This window comes from Olea europaea, chromosome 9, assembly GCF_002742605.1.
Source record: "Olea europaea var. sylvestris chromosome 9, O_europaea_v1, whole genome shotgun sequence".
In the NCBI taxonomy this organism is placed as follows: Eukaryota; Viridiplantae; Streptophyta; class Magnoliopsida; order Lamiales; family Oleaceae; genus Olea; species Olea europaea.
Genome location: NC_036245.1, coordinates 10,015,434 through 10,033,260, shown reverse-complemented (window position 1 = coordinate 10,033,260; position 17,827 = coordinate 10,015,434). Strand labels below are relative to the sequence as shown.

The 17,827-nt window shown below is 33.5% G+C and overlaps 2 protein-coding genes across 6 annotated transcripts; one reads left to right on the top strand and one right to left on the bottom strand.

Moving 5' to 3' along the window:
* Nucleotides 1-6: 6 nt before the first annotated feature.
* LOC111399624 lies at nucleotides 7-5,917 on the top strand. 5 transcript variants are annotated; one of them, XM_023027047.1, is made up of 5 exons: nucleotides 7-417; nucleotides 500-633; nucleotides 4,626-5,021; nucleotides 5,317-5,427; nucleotides 5,640-5,917. In XM_023027047.1, exons 1-3 carry the CDS (start codon nucleotides 145-147, stop codon nucleotides 4,642-4,644), a joined length of 426 nt encoding a protein of 141 aa, XP_022882815.1. In that variant the 5' UTR covers nucleotides 7-144; the 3' UTR covers nucleotides 4,645-5,021; nucleotides 5,317-5,427; nucleotides 5,640-5,917. The 5 variants fall into 5 exon arrangements, 4 of the variants coding, with proteins under 4 accessions (XP_022882815.1, XP_022882813.1, XP_022882816.1 ...); XM_023027045.1 differs by having other exon boundaries at nucleotides 5,317-5,520; XR_002703770.1 differs by lacking the exon at nucleotides 5,640-5,917 and having other exon boundaries at nucleotides 500-4,557; nucleotides 4,668-5,021; nucleotides 5,317-5,579.
* Nucleotides 5,918-10,217: 4,300 nt separating this feature from the next.
* Nucleotides 10,218-14,214, bottom strand: LOC111399623 (protein ORANGE-LIKE, chloroplastic). The gene is made up of 8 exons (XM_023027043.1): nucleotides 13,868-14,214; nucleotides 13,112-13,229; nucleotides 12,883-12,999; nucleotides 12,421-12,507; nucleotides 12,185-12,261; nucleotides 11,906-12,033; nucleotides 11,274-11,410; nucleotides 10,218-10,611 (listed from the first exon to the last, which is right to left on the bottom strand). Exons 1-8 carry the CDS (start codon nucleotides 14,086-14,088, stop codon nucleotides 10,528-10,530), a joined length of 969 nt encoding a protein of 322 aa, XP_022882811.1. The 5' UTR covers nucleotides 14,089-14,214; the 3' UTR covers nucleotides 10,218-10,527.
* Nucleotides 14,215-17,827: the final 3,613 nt, after the last annotated feature.

The window sequence follows — 17,827 nt, the reverse complement described above, 5'->3', positions numbered from 1 at the left end:
AAATAGATGTGATTTGATGTGGATGGTGATTTGGGCCATACAATGTGCTCTCTAGAAGGTGACCATGAGGTACCAGCGCCTACAGTGCGTGTAGATGAGGCCAGATCAGTGCGCAACCCTCCTTAGTAAAGGCTTTCTTCGCATATGCAACATATTATTGAGTTGTGTGAGCAGGTTGCTGCCCTTTCCCAGCTGTTCGATTTGTATAGGGCAGAGTTAGAACGACGATTGGAGGAGGTAGAGCGGCTTTTGGTGAAGGCACTTCGGCATTTGGATGAGTTCGAGCGTCGTCACACTGACATCATGCATGCACTAGTGAACATCTCATGCACGGTATCTTTTATGCCCACTACCGTCACCACCTCTTTAGTATCAGGTCAGCCACAGACATCACCTACTATTGGTTGTAGTGATCAGGTACACGAGTTTCGTATCTCATTTTTTGTTTATAAATGATTGCTTGATGAACATGTGGTCAATATCGATTTCGATTATGCAGATCACAGGATCGAGCCCTATAGATACTGCATCAATCGATATTCCCGCAGCCAGTGATCTGATTCTTCTACCCAAAGGGAACAAGCTGAAGATCCATGAACCTTTTACTCCCTTTATTTCGAAGAAGAGCAAAGGGTAGTATGTTTTAAATCGAAAATTGTTTTCTTTATTCGAAAATATTTTGATGTTTTTGGGGGAAAAACCCAGAATTTTGCAGGAGAACATTGCTGTGGAGATTAGGAGCAATGACTTTTCTTCGTTCCAAGATAAGAAAAGGTAGCCTGTGGAGGAAGACCTAACCGACTCACAACACAAAGATATTGGAAATCAACTGGCTGTGAAGAGGGCAAAACAAAACAAAACTTTGAAAATAGCAAAATATAAATAATCATAATATTTCTAATTTCATTAACAAAATCTATCATTAACAGAAGTGTCTAGAACTATCGAACAAGTTTGGACAAAAAGTCAACGATTCATTAACAAAAGTCTCTAGATCTATCAAACAAGTTTGGACAAAAAGTCAAAAGATAAACTAAATATAAATTTTTCTCAACTGAAATTGGAGTTGACCAGCAATGGTGAGATACCTCACCATTTCTTCGTCTTGGCAGAAATCCTCGAGTACCAACCACAACGGAGTATTTTATTTTCTACACTTAGCATTTTTGCAACTATTTCTTCGATTTTTACTTTGACAACGTATAAAGTAAGATCTACTTTCAAATCTTTAATAGTAATTAGATCCATGCATTCATCTCCAAAAAAGACCGTGAGGGAAGATTTTTTCTTTTTGATGTAGTTCACGACAAGAATCCTGCTCTTCAGAAAGTTTAGAAATTTTCATGAAGGAGGTTTGGATTTACGGTTGTTTGCATGATGACGACTCAACTATTGGAAAATCAACTCGTATTCCCCAGTAGAGATAACCAAGGTATTCAAGAAGACACCCCCCTTCAGATGGGAATTTTGTATTGACTTTGAATCCTATCATCTTCCTTTCTTTCTCTTCTTGGATCCATTTCTCCATTATCATTTTGTCAGTTGTCACTGTGGTGGTAGTAATTAATTTTTTCCGGCCAAGTGGACAAATAACCTCATGTTTTTTGAGCTTTCTGGCCATTTTGATAGGGGGAGGAGTTAAACATGGTTTTACACACAAGGTATTCATGGTTGGAAGATATTTAGTGGAGGAAGAGTACGAGGAATAGTGAGTGAGTGAGTGAATGGGTAAAGTGAAGTGGAACAATATACAGATGAAATGTTCAGGGTGAGGGGCTCATCTTTTTAAAATGGATTTTGTTTGTCCCTATAACTATTTTTTACCTCTTTGGCTTTAGTTCTGATCAACATATTATTTTGCCTAGGTGGCAATAGGGACAGCATGATGAAAAGACACTTTATGATCTTTTTTTATTCTGTTCGTTCAGAATCAAAGTTTACTGAGAATGTCTATTGAATTAAATTTTTAGGATGATTCCGGGTCATGTTGGTTTAGGTTGAATTAGTTTTAGTGCTTTTAAGTTACATACCCCACGTTCTTTAGCAATAAAACAAATATATATACATCTTGAAAACAAAAGTTATGAATTAAAATCAAGTTTGACTAGAAAAGTAGGTGATCTCTAGTGTTTGGGCATTGAAACCTGGTCGAAATCATCCTCAAAACTTAATTCATTAGACATTCGCAATAAATTTTGATTCTGAACGAACCGATTCATACAATATCTTTTTATCATGTTGTCGTTATTGCCGCCTAGGCAAAATAACATGTTGATCAGAACTAAGGTCAAAGAAATTAAAATTAGTTATGAGGACAAACAAAATCCCTTTTAAAAAAGATGAACGTCTCACTCTGAACATTTCATCTGTACATAACTCCACTTCATCTTCCCCATTCACTCTATCACTGTTCCTCTTACTCTTCCTCAACTAAATCTCTTCCAAATATGAATACTTTGTGTGTAAAATCATGCTTAACCCCTCCCCTATCAAAATGGCTAGAAACCTAAAAAAACATGAGGTTATTTGTCCACTTGGCCCAAAAAAATTAATTACTACAACCACAGTTACTACTGACAAAATGATAATGAAAAAATGGTTTTGGGAAGAGAAGGAAAGTAAAATGATAAGTTTCAACATCAACACAAAATTTCCTACTGAAGGGGGTGACTTCTTGAATATCTTGGTTATTTTGGAGGGAATACGAGTTGATTTTTCGATATTCAAGTCCTAATCATGCAAACAATTGTAACTTCAAACCTCCTTCATGGAAACATCTAAACTTTTTGAAGAGTAAGATTCTTGTCCGGAACAACAAGAAGAAAAAATCTTCCATCGCTACCTTTTTTTAGAGATAGAGGCAAGGATCTAATTGATATTAACGATTTGAAAGTAGATCTTGCTTTGTACGTTGTTGAAGTAAAACTCGAAACCATTGCAAAAATACTGGGTATAGAAAATAGAATATTTCTTTGCGGTTGGGCACTCGGAGTATTTCTGTCAATACGAAGAAATGGTGAGGTATCTCACCATTACTGGTCAACTCCAATTTCAGTTGGGAAAAATTTATATTTAATCTTTTTTGACCTTTGTCCAAACTTGTTTGATAGTTTTAGAGGCTTTTGTTAATGAATTGTTGACATTTTGTCCAAACTTGTTTAATAGTTTTAGAGACTTCTGTTAATAATATATTTTGTTAATGAAATAATATTATTATTTATATTTTGTTATTTTCAAATTTTAGTTTTGTTTTGTTATTTTCACAGCCAGTTGCTATCCTTGTTGAGCCGGTTAAGTCTTTCTCCACAGGCTACCCTTTCTTGTCTTGGAACGAAGAAAAGCCATTGCTCTAATATCCATGACAACATTCTCCTATTGTTTATATACATATCCGTGAATACTAAAATACATAACTAAGAAATTTGAAAATGATGATCCTTGTAATATGTTAGGGTAACAATAACGCGAAGAAGTTCACGAATGGAAATGATCTTAACTATCACGCAAATTAATTAACCTTTTAAATGGAAATTTTATCCGTACTCGGCAATACGGCTATTGGATTGACATTATGAAATGTGTCTCTCTTTGTATAGTCAATAGTCTTCCGTCAAATTTTTCCTTTGTATAACAAACACTTTTATTTTATATGATGAAAAATATTTGCAATCAAATGCAGCCTAATTTAAGTGGCTTTTTCCAGGAAAGGAAGATAAAAAATGTCAAACTTGGGAAATTATAGTTTCTAGAAAGTGATGGAAGGGTGGTAGAGGCTTTTCTTTGGGAAGTCTGATGATTCTCAAGTACTAGCTAGTAGGTATAATAATTGCCATCAACATGCTTAAGGATACCCGTCTAGACGTATTGCTAGGATAACTCAATATGCATTTGATAGAATGGGAAAAAAGGTGATTGGGTCTAAAAGGACTCTATATTTTTTCAAGAAAACAAGCTATTTATATTCAGTATATAATTTTTGTTTGTTGTAGTACATTTATTTGCAATGATCATTAATCTTTACTCATATCACATTTATGTGATTTCCTTGTTCTTTTGTTCTTCTCTGTCTTCCTGAAGTTATTATCATTTTGTGGGCGCCAATACCCTTCTCATTGACGTCTCACTGGAAATTTGGTTCTTACATCTCATTAGGCCTTTAGGAAGATATATTTGTTTTCATCAGCCCTAAGCACTTTCCTTCTGCTTGGTGATGCGGACTTTGGTTTAATAGCTTTTGAGAGAGCATTTCTGACACTCTTCGTGCATCTATGGAAAACAATAGAACATTTTTTTGTATGTCGTTTTGCAATACAATTATGAGTATACCTTCGACATTAAAATATATCTTATGCGTGGGATCGGTGGCAGTAAATGATGACTTCTTTATGGTAGAACTGGCTCTCTGCAGTTGTAATTTTCTACTCTTTGGGGGTATATCCAGGGATGTTCTCATATTGTGTAGTGATAGGTCTTCATTTACCCGTGACAACCCTCTTGCCATTGTTTTAAGCTTTCAGAGCTCACTCGGCAGTTTTAACAGTTGATAAGCTTATCCAGGTATCCATTTTTCTTATATGACTTTCTGTTAGTCATTATTCACATTTATTATATTTCTATTAATGCAGATGTATCAGAAAGCTCTAAAGGCTGATCCTTATATAAACTAGCTGCAGAATGTTTGGCAATGGTATAAACAGAGCTTGGCACCAGCTTAAATCTTGGTGGTAACACTCAGGATGTTATTCAGAAATACTATGAAGCTATCAAAATTGACCCACACTATGCTGTAGATTCATGTTTCTTGGCTTCCTTATTTGGAATGCCAAGTTACTTTGATTTTGCTATTCAGGTGTGGTGGCTTTCTTATTACAGCCTGCTTATTACAACATTGGTGTTGTCTATTCTGAACCACCCTGAACTGCTATGAGAGAGATGCCCATGTATGCTGAAGCATATTGCAACATGGGCGTTATCTATAAAAATCGTGAGGATTTGGAGTCTGCAATTGCCTGTTATGAGAGGTGCTGTGCTTTTTTCATTAATTTTTTTGCGAATATACTGGATAGGAGAGTAACTTTTTCAGATCTGTGCACTTGTCTTCATCAACAAGTGAAGTTTAAATATGAACAACTTTTGGGGTTTCTTCCAGAAGTAAAGTCAGTTCTGAACATGAATGGCATTCCAAAATTCTTATTGAATCAATATTTTCCTGCATTCTCGTGTTTTTATCATTAAACATGATCTACTATGAAATGGTTTATGAAAAGTAACCAAACTCCTGTATAAGGGTTATTGACATGGAATGCTTTTGAGCAGGTCAAATTGGAGGGTGATATCAGCCAAGGTGTGGCATAGTATAATTGGCACTATGCTGATGCTATGTACAACATAGGGGTTGCTTATGGAGAAACGCTGGAGTTTGTCATGGTCATTGGGTATAAAAATCGCGTCATAGGGCAAACAGCAAACTGTAGAAGATAATCTTGTGACAAGATGCTTCCTGGATAATCTTGTAATCTTGTAATAATTTTGTACATCAAGTAGAAGAATAAAATGAAATACAATGTTAATTTCTGCTATTTTTGCTCTTGGAATTTCAACAGAAATGATGAAATTTTTTTATTTATTTTTTCTTGTAGTTGGACAATTGGGTTTTGTGTAAGATACAGAACAAGGAGATGTTCACGTCGACTAGACGAAAAAAAAGACTTAAGCTCGCCAAAAAAGTCCTACAACTTGCCAAAAAACTGGTTAGACGAAAAGAGACTTCAGCTTGCCAAAAATCTGATTAGCACATGAACTTTTTGTTCTTGTTTTACTGGTTAAGTTATCCAATATTTTATTTGGTTAATTTTCATATTGCTGTGTGAGAAAATAACATGTTCTCGGTTATACTAACTCATTAATTATTCATTTATTTGGAATATAGCATAATTTAGGAGTGAATGGGTGTTAATTTCTAGAAGAAGCCTATTAATATTAGATTGAAGCTTGAGGCAAAGGCATGGATTCCAGAAAAGACAGCACAAACTATTGGGATTTTAGGCAGTCACTTTGGAAGAATTGTGACATTGTTGAAAAGCTATTGTTAGAAAATCCATTTTCTGTATTGGATGAACCAAAATCTGCTGTGAAGAGCGAAAAAATAGTTTGAGGAATTTGTTCAATAAAATAGCTTCCATATGGTTGAACTCTTTCCATGTGTGTGTAACCTTTGAATTGTTGAATGTTTTTGCATTTTATTCTCTGTATTTTGTTCTTAAATGCAAATGTGATGCGTTCGAGTAATTGTGACTTTAATTAGCCGATATGATAAAGAGATAGAGGTTTTGTGTTTTGAATCTGATGATGGGATTATGTGTTTTGATTATTTTATAACGAATAAGGTTAATTTTCGTAACTAAATTGAAATGTATTACTGAGTAATAATTTGAATTGTAAATTACTAGGCATTTGAAGAGTCCTAGGCCCTGTTTGGAGAATTTTATCTCTGTTAAAATTTAATATAATCCATTATGATTTAGAATTTGAAGATCAATTCCAATTACGTAGTTTCAATGAAATCTAGTCAAAATATTATAGCTGCGCCTATCCTTCAACTTCATCTGTACTTAAATCAATAAAAGTTTTCCCAAATAGAAATGCACATGACCAACAACCTCTCCATTTTTCATCTTCACGTTGACATAAATCCTTACACTTGAAGTCCTTTTGTTTGCTCCCAGCTCTTTTCTCTTTGTTTCTTCAATGTATAATTGATGATTGTATATTGCAAGTTCTATTGCCAGATCTTTGTATTCAAATTGAACCCTATCCTCTTTATACCATCATTTACCTCTTAATCCATTTTTTCCAAATGGATTTTTAAGTGGTAACGGTTGTGGTAATCAATCATTCCTTGTCAGTGCACATGATTTTGAGCTTTGGAGTGAAGCATGGTTTCACCTTGAAAACATATTCCCAAATAGAATTGCACATGGTCCCAATAATGGCAAAAAACTTCACCACTTCATCTTCACGTTGACATGAATCCTTGTCCTCGAAGTCCCAACACATCTTGTCTGTTCCTAACTCTTTTTCCACAATTTCCTTTCTGGGCTTCCGTCTTCTTCCTCTTTTCTTTTTCTTTCATTTATTTTTCTCTCTTTTCTTTCTTCTTTTTCTTTTATTTTCTTTGGTAATGTTTTGGGGCAAAATCTAGAGCACGAGGAGGAGCAATCAAAGGATTTAGCAAAGCTTGGCGAATTCAAAAGCAAGCAATTTTCATCTTCACAAATCCAACAAAAGGAGGTTTTATCTATACTTTTGTATTTTCTTCATTATTTTGTCAAACTTGTAATGTATTGCATGAAATTTTCTTCTTTTTACCATTTATATAACGTGGGCTAAATATTTGTGTTGAGATTTATGGTATTAACTAAATTAGCTTTTAATTAATTTTAATATTTACTTTTAATGTTAAGTTATTTATTTTCGTGTATTTTTACTATTGTTATTATTACATTTTCATTTATATGGCCAATGAATGACTATGTTTATTGATTTGTATATCGTTTGAGAGAAGATTGTGCATTTTAAACCAAATAGTAAAAACTCTAGAGATATATTTCTAACCCTAGGTAACCTACTGAGCTATTTTCACAAATATTTCATGTGGCCGTTTGGTTTGAATCGACATAGAGATATAGTAGGTTAAACCAATCAATTAGAGTTAATTTCGCTCGATAGAGGTAATGAATTAAACTTGGAAAATCGGGTCTAACACGTAAATAAGTAATTTATTAATTTGTTGTTAGAGAAATTATCTAGACGATGGTAAAGTGAAATCATAAATTCCAACCACATTTGCTTCCCAAATTTCCAAGACTTTATATTTTCTTATTTTGTAGATTTTTAGTTATTTTCCAAAATCATAATTTTTATTGTGTGTTTATTTTTATAGTTAAAATTAAATTGATTAAAGTTGTTTAATCTAAAATAAGCATTTTTCGAGAGATCGACAACTCGAATTCAAAAAATCCACTTTATTACTTGAACATGATCCGTGTACTTACGGTTTGAACTTTTTTAGCAAACACCTTTTGTGACAAACTGATTCAAAGTACTTATTCGAAAAGAATAATATATCTAGTTTGGACAATACTAAGCCCATCGAGACTCAAGATACCACATCAATATATAAAATATATAAATCAAGGCCTAGCCTAAGTATACAGTGCTTCATGTGCCTATTCGCATTCTCAAGGCTACCAAGGGACCTTCTAACATTCCCTGTATATATGTATCGAACTCCAAATACCCATCCTTGGCTACCTTTAATGACCGTCAGGAACCTCAAAATGGTATATTTATTCAGACATAATAGTACGGTATATCTATAATGAGATTCACATTCAAATTTTACAACCACGAACTCAATAAAAATGATGAAAACGTAATTATCCATACATTTTCCAAATAAACTTAATGCACACGTGTCACATTACCATGTCACATAGTAAAAAAAAAAACACGTAATTTCACAATCTATCTCTCATCATCTGAAAATAAGGAAATAATAAAGTTAGGTAAATAAATCACATACACGTGATGCATGTTCATGATATGCATATACATTGTTTTAGAATAAAACAGTGTTCAAATTTGTATCGTATTTTCTGTTAACATTTTTAACATTAAACATTATAAGCTCAATTTTCTATGTTGTTCAGCCAATCAGAACGCGTTGAGCAATTATTATTCATAATTTGATATATATACTTAGTATCGCAACACGATTAATATTATACATTTGACGTTCATTGATCAAAACATGTAAGGTATTGATAATTTAAAGCAATGTACATTACACATACTCTATTTGTTCCATAAAGATAGACTTACATTCTTTATGTAACACATTTTATATTATGCAAATGGATCGGGAAAGGTTTATTTACCTTCAGAGATTTATTTTTTATTTTTTAAGTTGAATTGCAAGTGGACATGTCCCTAACAACCGAAAAAGTTGACGTGTCAAAAGTCATAGTTCATTACCATTGATTTATAAAAGAGACCTCATCATTTATTGTTATTATTATATTAAGTTGACTGAATATAACTTTCCATCTAGCACCATTTAGACGTACCAATTTCTGGACAGAAAAATAAATTTAATTTAATTTCCTAGGCATCAAATTTTGTTTGATTCCATATGGTGAGATAAAGTACACAAAGATACATACAAACTGACCTTTAGATTAAGTTAGGTATACAATTGACCTTTTTTTTTCATTTTTTTTTGCCCTTCGGGTATAACTCAGTGGTGCAAAAGACAGGAATAAGATTATCTCACGCCTTGCTGGCAGTTGCAGTGCAGAGATTCGATTCTCGAGACATGGAATTAAATTTCTTAAAGATGAAGTGTACAGACAGCTCTTGTTCCCTGACCTATTGTGACACATCCTGTGATTTACCTTTCTCACAAAGCTCTAGGGGCGAGACGGTGAGGACCCTCAAAGTTGAGGTTCAACTTTTTTAACTTTTTTTTTTAATTATATATATAATAAAATGCCTTCATGCATAGAAAAAGTAAAATTAAATGTCTTAAAATAGGTGAGAAATTCACTTTTATTTTATTCACTGCCAACCACTGTTTGAAAGCACAAAACTCGTAGTGATGTGAATGCATGTTCGAAACAATTTTTGAGCGTAGAAAAGACCGGCAAGAGATATTTTCAGCCAAGAAAACAGAAACCATAGTATAAAACGAAAATCGGACAAGAAGAATTAGAAGAAGAGGCAGAGGAACTCACTAGGAAGATTCTTGGATATTCTAGGGACACGTTGCATTTCAATACTTGAAACACTTCTCAAATATGAAAATGCAAATTGAAGAGTTTCTAAAAGAAAAAAATGTTTTGGTCTATACTTGCAAAAGTTAATTGAAGTGAAGAACAAAAAAAATTGACATTTTGGAAGCACAAATGAATTTGGAATTATTATAGTATATGATAGAATATTATAATATTTATTAGTTTTATATATATTGTTCAATTTGTATAGAAATTATTAAACGCTATATTATTCCTAAGTAGTTTGTGGAGAATATATCTCATGTAGATTTTTGAATCAAATAAGAAGAGTGGGCAGAACAAAAGTATGAAAATATATGTAGGAGACTTGTCAAAGCATGGAAGTAATGGGTCGACCAATCAGTTATCCTAAGAATACTTTCATTCGTAAGACAAGCAAGCATAAATAATATCACATTTGTGAGAGTAGCCACAAAATACGTTCAAGATCGAGAAAGTGGCACGATCAAAGAAGAGATAAGAGTGATCAGGATAATGTCAATGTATGTGTGTGTGTGTGTGTGTATATATCAACTCTTTAGCTACCACTTTGAAGACCCTTTCTCCAAGAGTATCTATAGGTACAGTAGAGTTATTTATGCAGAAAACAAAACTAAAGGCATAATATATGGGAGGGAGTTCAATGTCGATCATCCCCTCCACTATGAAGTCACATAGCTGAAAAGCAGTCATTCTAGTTCAAGTCGAAGGGATCTATCCGGGGATCATGCTCACTTGCCATCATCATCCCTGTGCAAAGGCATGTTGGACACATTACCTAAGAAGCACAAAAGGAATCAATTAGCAACATTGCGAGAAGGGAAGGAAGGAGAGCCAGAGCTTCATTGTCATTCAAGAATTTAGTATCAAGTAATGCAATGGCCTCACTTAGGTAATTGAAGATCTTAAACTTTTAAATGAAATGGTTCGCATGTTGAAAGTTACTTTTAAATGAACTGGTCTCTTTAAGCTTTTAAATGAAATGGTTGGCAAAGCGCAACACAGGAGAATGGAGCTAATATGCATGTCAAATACAAACTAATACAAATGAATCGACAATGATCGGACTAACTTTAAAATTTTCAAGAGTCACTATGTTTACTTGAAAATATTGTAACTGTGTCAATCATGGAACGAAAAACATGGGTGGATTAGCCCTCGAAGTTAATAAACATATACAGATATTATTTTTTGTATGCACTGCTGAAGTTAATAAACATATACAGATATTTGCTTAAGCATTTCCTGGTCCCCTCTGGCTTTTTATTGCTCTCTCAAGGAAGAGCACTAGCTGACCATATCGGTGGGGAGGAGATTCTTCTTCCATCAAAAATTGGATATCTAAAAATATATATATAGAAAATTGGGTTCCGCCTTCCTCCCGAACAAAGCATAAAAAATTAATGATAATTCTATAAGTTCTGCAATCAAATTACATACCTTTCCTGAACCCGAGCAATTCACACACTTTCGAGTAGTTGGTGCACGCAATGGACGACTAGAAGGATTGGTCACAGAAATAGGTTCAATGGACAAGCACATACCACTTGCAGAACAGTTGGCACATGACAAGTATCCTGCATGACAACAGGAAAAGATTTAAAGAAATCACTCCAGAAAAATTCATGTCTAGTGGAAGTATAAGATAGAAATTATAAGAAAATGACGTGACACAGGTTAGCTCATTACTATACTCCAATTCTCGATATAAATCTGATAGGCTTGCTGAGTTTGGAGTTGTGATTATAATAATTTGAGTAACAAGTGAATCTTCCATAGTGTAAACTGTAAAGCATACTGGCTGTAATATTCTTAAATCACAAATGGACCAAACTAGATGAAAACTAAGATATAATAGTTTGGTATGGTGCTGGAATACCTTGAAAATGTAACGCTATCAAATGATAGAAAATCTTCGGTACAATCCCCTTGAAACCATATAATTATTATTTTATGCCAGAGTACTCTATGCTATTACATAATCCACAAGCAAGAAAAATGGCAGTAATTATTAGGATAGGCAACCAACCACGGATTTGTAAAGCTCGTAAAATTTCAACTTAAATAAATACCAGTTCCATGGCAATACTTGCACCTTCTCTTCTCTTGTTGCTCAACATTGTTAACTTCTAATAGCATAAGTGCAGAAATAACCCCAACTGCCCCACCAGAAAACGAAGCCACAATAGGATCCACCTGACTGAAATAAAAATTAAAGATTATGTTTCAGGAAATCTCTAATATTAACTGTTAATACCACACTAAAAAAGAAATTTTCACAAGAACAGCTAGAAAATTATTTCATGAAGTAAATGTCAAACATTCTAATGGGAATATTTCTGACAACTTACCTTAGTTGCATTGGCAAGTGCATGTTGCGTATAAAATCCTCATATGAGGTACCTCCCAAACCCAATTTCAGCTCAAGCTGTCATGTTAAAAAGTTTCAGAGGTTTTAACTCATCCATGTGAATCTTACGAGCCCAGCTATAAGTTGAACTCCGCAGGAAGAAAATATTTTAAGTTACTTAAATTGCCAATGTTGGTTATCCGCAAGAAAGATGATGTCTCAAGTTTAGGAGCTTACACTTGGTGCAATGAGGCCACCAAAAACGATAATTCCAGATATAAATGAAAAGCTTGTCAGAAAAAGATGCTGCAAGGTCTTCGGCGTCTATTTCAAAAGGAAATGTAATATATAAAAACAAATATTAGGTTTTGCCAAAATGAATGCAGAATAAAAGTGACAATAATTTTGTAACAGAACACAGAGAAATGCTCATAAATGGAATGATTCTACAATCTTCTCATATATCACCCGTTCACATTATCAAAATAATGTCGGCATTTACAACACATTTCAGAAACATGGAAAGGAATTTGAAAAATATATCGACAAGTAGGCCGTGTTGCGATTTCTTAAGCATCCACTGGTGAATAACTTATTGTCTAACAGATAATTTAGATAATGAAAATTCCTAAACAGTTGATGCGATCCTAATACTTTGTGCATTATACATTTCTAAGATTGGTGAAGGTTTCTAATTACCAGATGAGGAAGAAAGGGAATTGATGATGGGATATCGGGCAACTCATTTTCCTCTTCACGTGTCTCGTTAACAGCTTTCATGTCCTTGATCCGTTGTTGGACTCTTAGCCTCCTCACCTGGATTGGAAACAAAGAACAAAACTATGTCATTCTAATTTCTAAAAGCTGTTTTAATCTTACAAGCTCAGGTTAACCATATGGACACCATAAAAGATATCATAAGACTAACCTCTTCCATCAGGAGAAAAATCTTACTGCGCCTGCTCTTAATGTTTTCATGGATATCCTGCAGCTCCATCTGAACGAAATCCTGAACAGTCTCTGGTCCTTCTATAATGCAGAAATTGCTGCAAACACAAGATTTTCATATAATGCAATAAGATAGCAAAATCTAAAACATAGATTGTTGGTCTCATGTGTGGCGTTCTTATAGATTGATGCACAGACAACTAGAACTATAAATTACTTTGGAGTGTCAATAAGACAAAATTATAATACCTAGGAGACCTTGACGGGTATTGGCTTTTTGCATAATCTTAGTATAGCAAGCTGGAGTTAAAGGCTTAAAGCTCATAAGAACTGTTTTCAAAAATTAACTAGGATGAACAACTATCAGTTTTCCAAAAGCAAGTGCTATATGTTAAAAGACGGTCGAAATGCAGCATCCACAAGAGCCCACAAGTTAACTATCACAACCTCCACCAAACGAAAGGTATACAATTTCATCACAGTAATTAAGTAACATGTTCCGCCACAAGTATAGATTATAAATTTCTCATCCACCAGAAATTATTGAAAAGCATAGACTGTTTAATTGCAATTTAATGTGCAGGTGGATGGATGGGCGAAATTATCCGCAATTACCCAACTACCGGTTGTATAGAGGTAGCAAATAACTGCAGTATCTACATACAATTGCAGTTGACAAATTATTAAGAAAATAATCTGCTGAAAAAAGAAAAAGGGCAAAACTAGAGAGCCCGACCTTGGGATGTTGCCGTCTCCAGGAGGATTATTGGCAGAAGCGGCATCCTTTGGAGAAGATAAACAGATTGTTAGCTTAATTTTGGAATTGGAAGTTTTGTTCAAGAAGCATAAGCGTTTTGTGTTTGTGTTAGAGTGGAAGCAAAATACAGAATTGGATGAAGATTGAAGCTTTGAAGCGTGAACTGATTGAATGTGAGAGCTAAGAGAGAAAGAACCCATCAGTCCTCTATCCTGATTCTGATTTTTTATCCAACTCTGCTGTTTTGGAATGTGGGAATCAAAGTAAAAGGGAGTCGGAGATGCCGCCTTCCTGTGAAAGTTTGTGTTAAAGGTCGGTATGGGAAACTCCGAATTTTATGACAAGCTTGCTGGTGGACCCAAAAATATGAAAATTTGCATTACAACCCCTTTAACTTTTGGCTTCATCCATGGGGGATACATTTTCAAATTCAAGATCTTGCATTTGTTCTCTATATACTACTCCACTTGGGATCCCGCCCACCCTACTCCTTGTTTAGTTAAGATCTGTTGTCCATTTTTTATATTTATTTTGCTGCCTATTCAATTAATTATTGACACATCATAAATTTAGTGGGTTAATGATGAAGTTAGTGAAGGTAAATCTGAGATAGCTTGTTAATTATTGATGACATGTCAAAAATTAATTGGATTGACAATAAAATGGACAGCAAATCTCAACTCCTTAGTGGTCCGCTTCAAATGAAGCAGGGATTCTTTAGTTGTCAAAAAGTGAAGGCGGGATCCTGACTCTTAAAGCAAGTGATATTTTAATATCGCTTCACGAAAATTTCAGTTGGAATAGAGGATAGGAAAGGTCACGACAGACCAACCTCGTTATCATTCCTATATTCAGTATATAATTAAAGTTAAGTAGAAGTTTTTGAGAATATTTATTTTCACAACGCCTGAGATTGCAATAATTATAACAACTTTCGATGCTTGTTGTGCATGTGTTATAAAACATCTCCGTACATCTTGTGATGATATTGAGGTTTCATGTCTCATTCAACTAATTCCTATGGCCAAAGATTTGTAATGACACGACGAAAAATCAAGAAATTTGGCTAAATATAAGAAATGTAAGGCAAAGAGACGAAATATAGGTTTACATGAAAAATTTTCAACTTTTTAATTACTCAATGATGCAAAAGGAATCCAAGTACAAGTTGTGAAGGGTCAATATTGCCATTGTTGTCTCAAAAATTAGAATATATAACACAAAATTTGTATATGCATTGATGGCTCCAACCATCTCGTGTAGCAAAATAGCCCCATTTTGAAGGACTCGAGAAACCGCTCTCAACCATTGGTGTATTGCACTAAAATTTTATGCAATGTGATATGTCAAATCTTGGGAAGTTTTGGGTGAATTTGGATTTCTCTGGAACTTCATAGTAAATATTGAACACTATATTTGTAGTTGGGTACGTGTTGACTAGAAATGAATGAACATTTGATGCTACCGAATCAAATTGGGTGGTTCTTCTAATAATTCTTAAAAAGTCCAAGGACTAAAATGAAGATAAATTTTGTAGACATTTGTTTATTTGGGGAAAATATGCAGATATTGAAAATATGAGGGTCTAGATTTCATTATCTGGCTCAAATTATAGTTCGTAAATTATATAGAGATAATTCAAGAAACGTGCGATTTGGACATCCATGTCCAAGAACAAGAAGTTCGAAGAAAAATTGTGGTTGTTTATATAATGAGGACCATATGACATTTTTAGCACCTCATTTTTAAGGTAAAACAGATCCGAGATATCCAATAAAAGTTTTAAAAGCCTAAGTGGGCTCACTTTATTAATCCTAATCGGACTCTAGCACCAGTTTTCTTTACCATGGTAAAAGCAAAAGTCGAGATCAGAGTGGGGAAAATTTTATCTAGAGAGGGAAAGTTCGATAATATAATCCTTGATTTTTCTTCCAAATTTTTTGTTGGCTTTATCAAGGTAAGATATAAGTGTAAGTTTATAAATTTTCTTATAATGATTATTCACGAAAAGCTAATCGATCTTAGAATCCTTACAATGAAAAAAAAATGCGAACTCTTTTGAAAATTTGAAATAACACAGACTATTCGCATCATCATGGGCAAAATGTAGTATGAAATTATATATACTCGTGATTAAGTCTGTCTATTGATGAAAACTGCACATATTGTATCTTGTTTAGTAATTTACCATAATACTCATCATTTTTCCTCCAATCCGTAGATTAGTCCGGAGCGTTGGGATGCATGGTTGCATGGTGGATATGTTTTAAAGGTCTTGTTTGGTAGGAATTAAAATCAGATTCTAGTAGATTTTGATAAAAGTTAAATGGTTAAAAAATTATAAAACCCATGAAATATGTAGTTAAAATTATTTGTTGACTGCGACTTAAACTAAAATTTGAATTTTAATTAATACCAAGTAGGGGCAAAATATATGTTGTTAAAGATCTATTGTTTATGCCTAGAATTCTAATTTTCCAGGTTAAGTACTTATTTAAGGTGTGATACAATAAATAAATTTCTTCATTTTTCTATGATCTTTTCCACATCCTTTCATCAAGAAATGAACTTTATGTTTGTAGGGAAAATATCTTCAAAGTGAAAAAAGTTAATAATATTTTTTAGGTATATCTTGAAATGAAAATGACACTTGTACACACTTTTATTGACATTAATGTTGACATAACAAGTGTTGGCAAAAGTTGATTGTGTAAAAAAATTATCAAAAATTTAAACAATTCAATGGTGTGTTGTCACGTGACACGATGTGAAAAATAATATAAAAAATGATGTACATGTAACATGATTAATGTTGAAATTACAAAACCAATCACACATGGCAAGTATATATTGTTTGTAGTGAGAAAATATTCGAAGTGAAAATGGTCAATAAATTTTTGAAGTGTATGTTGGAATTACAAATCTAATGACACATTTGCGGGAAGAAAATCTTCAAAGAGACTATCAACAGTTGGAGAAAGTGGCCTAGAAAAATTGTAAATTTCCATAAAGTAGTAATTGAAAGAAATTTACACTCTAAATTATTATTATTTTTAGCTACTAAGAAAAATTGAATAGAATTCCAACTCGAAAAATCTCCAAATTAACTTAGAGGGTGTTTGATATCCATTTTCTTGTAAAAATGCATTTTCGAATAGTAAATTGATGGAAAATGTGTGGTTGAAAAATAAGAAATTTTTTTTTAATTTACGTGTAATATTATTTTAATAAAGAATGTGTGATTAAAAAGAAGAGAGAAATAAATGCATTTTAAAAAAATAAGTACTAAACGGGGACTTAGTAAGTAAATCAATATTAAACATATTAAAAGTGGGAAACTACTAAATTTTCTACATAAACCTGTAATTCAAGCCCACAAAATATGCGAACTTTCCATGCAATAGCTATTGTGACTTCAAAAAATGATTTGCAAAATTACAATTGAGCTGACTTTCGATAGACCGCGTGACCATTGACCAAACTTTAACGCGCATCAAATGCTTGTACATTTTGGATTCTTGCACTTTAATCAAGCAGGTCCCTACATGATCATTATCATCTTGACGCGCATGTTTGCCGGTTGTGCCGTATGTCATGGTGCATTCTTGTTTTTTGAATTTCCATCAAAAAGCTGACAAAAAAAGAAAAAAGGATGCCAGCTGAATCTATCCAGATTTGCACGATGAAAAATGGTTTTATGAATAAATTGGAACTCTTACTGGTTACTTCAATTTTGAAGTACTTTTACTGGGTGCAACAATATCAACTTTAAGCTTATGGGTTGGATCACTCATATGAAGGTCAAATGTAAAAAAATGTTAATTATAATCTTAGGACATGACCAATTAATTTTTATATGACGTCCTACAAGTGAAACAAAGTCATGATCACGAATTTGCGCCACTAAGAGCATCATATTACGGGAGAGATTGTTAGGGG

Bases quoted from the DNA above. Each gene is read 5' to 3' on its own strand.
- LOC111399624 (XM_023027048.1), top strand. From the start codon at position 145: ATGCAACATATTATTGAGTTGTGTGAGCAGGTTGCTGCCCTTTCCCAG. The intron at 418-499 runs GTACACGAGTTT...TCGATTATGCAG, and splicing joins CTATTGGTTGTAGTGATCAG to ATCACAGGATCGAGCCCTAT.
- LOC111399623 (XM_023027043.1), bottom strand. From the start codon at position 14,088: ATGGGTTCTTTCTCTCTTAGCTCTCACATTCAATCAGTTCACGCTTCA. The intron at 12,262-12,420 runs GTAAGCTCCTAA...TTAACATGACAG, and splicing joins GTGGCCTCATTGCACCAAGT to CTTGAGCTGAAATTGGGTTT. The intron at 12,034-12,184 runs GTAAGTTGTCAG...TTTTTATTTCAG, and splicing joins CACTTGCCAATGCAACTAAG to TCAGGTGGATCCTATTGTGG.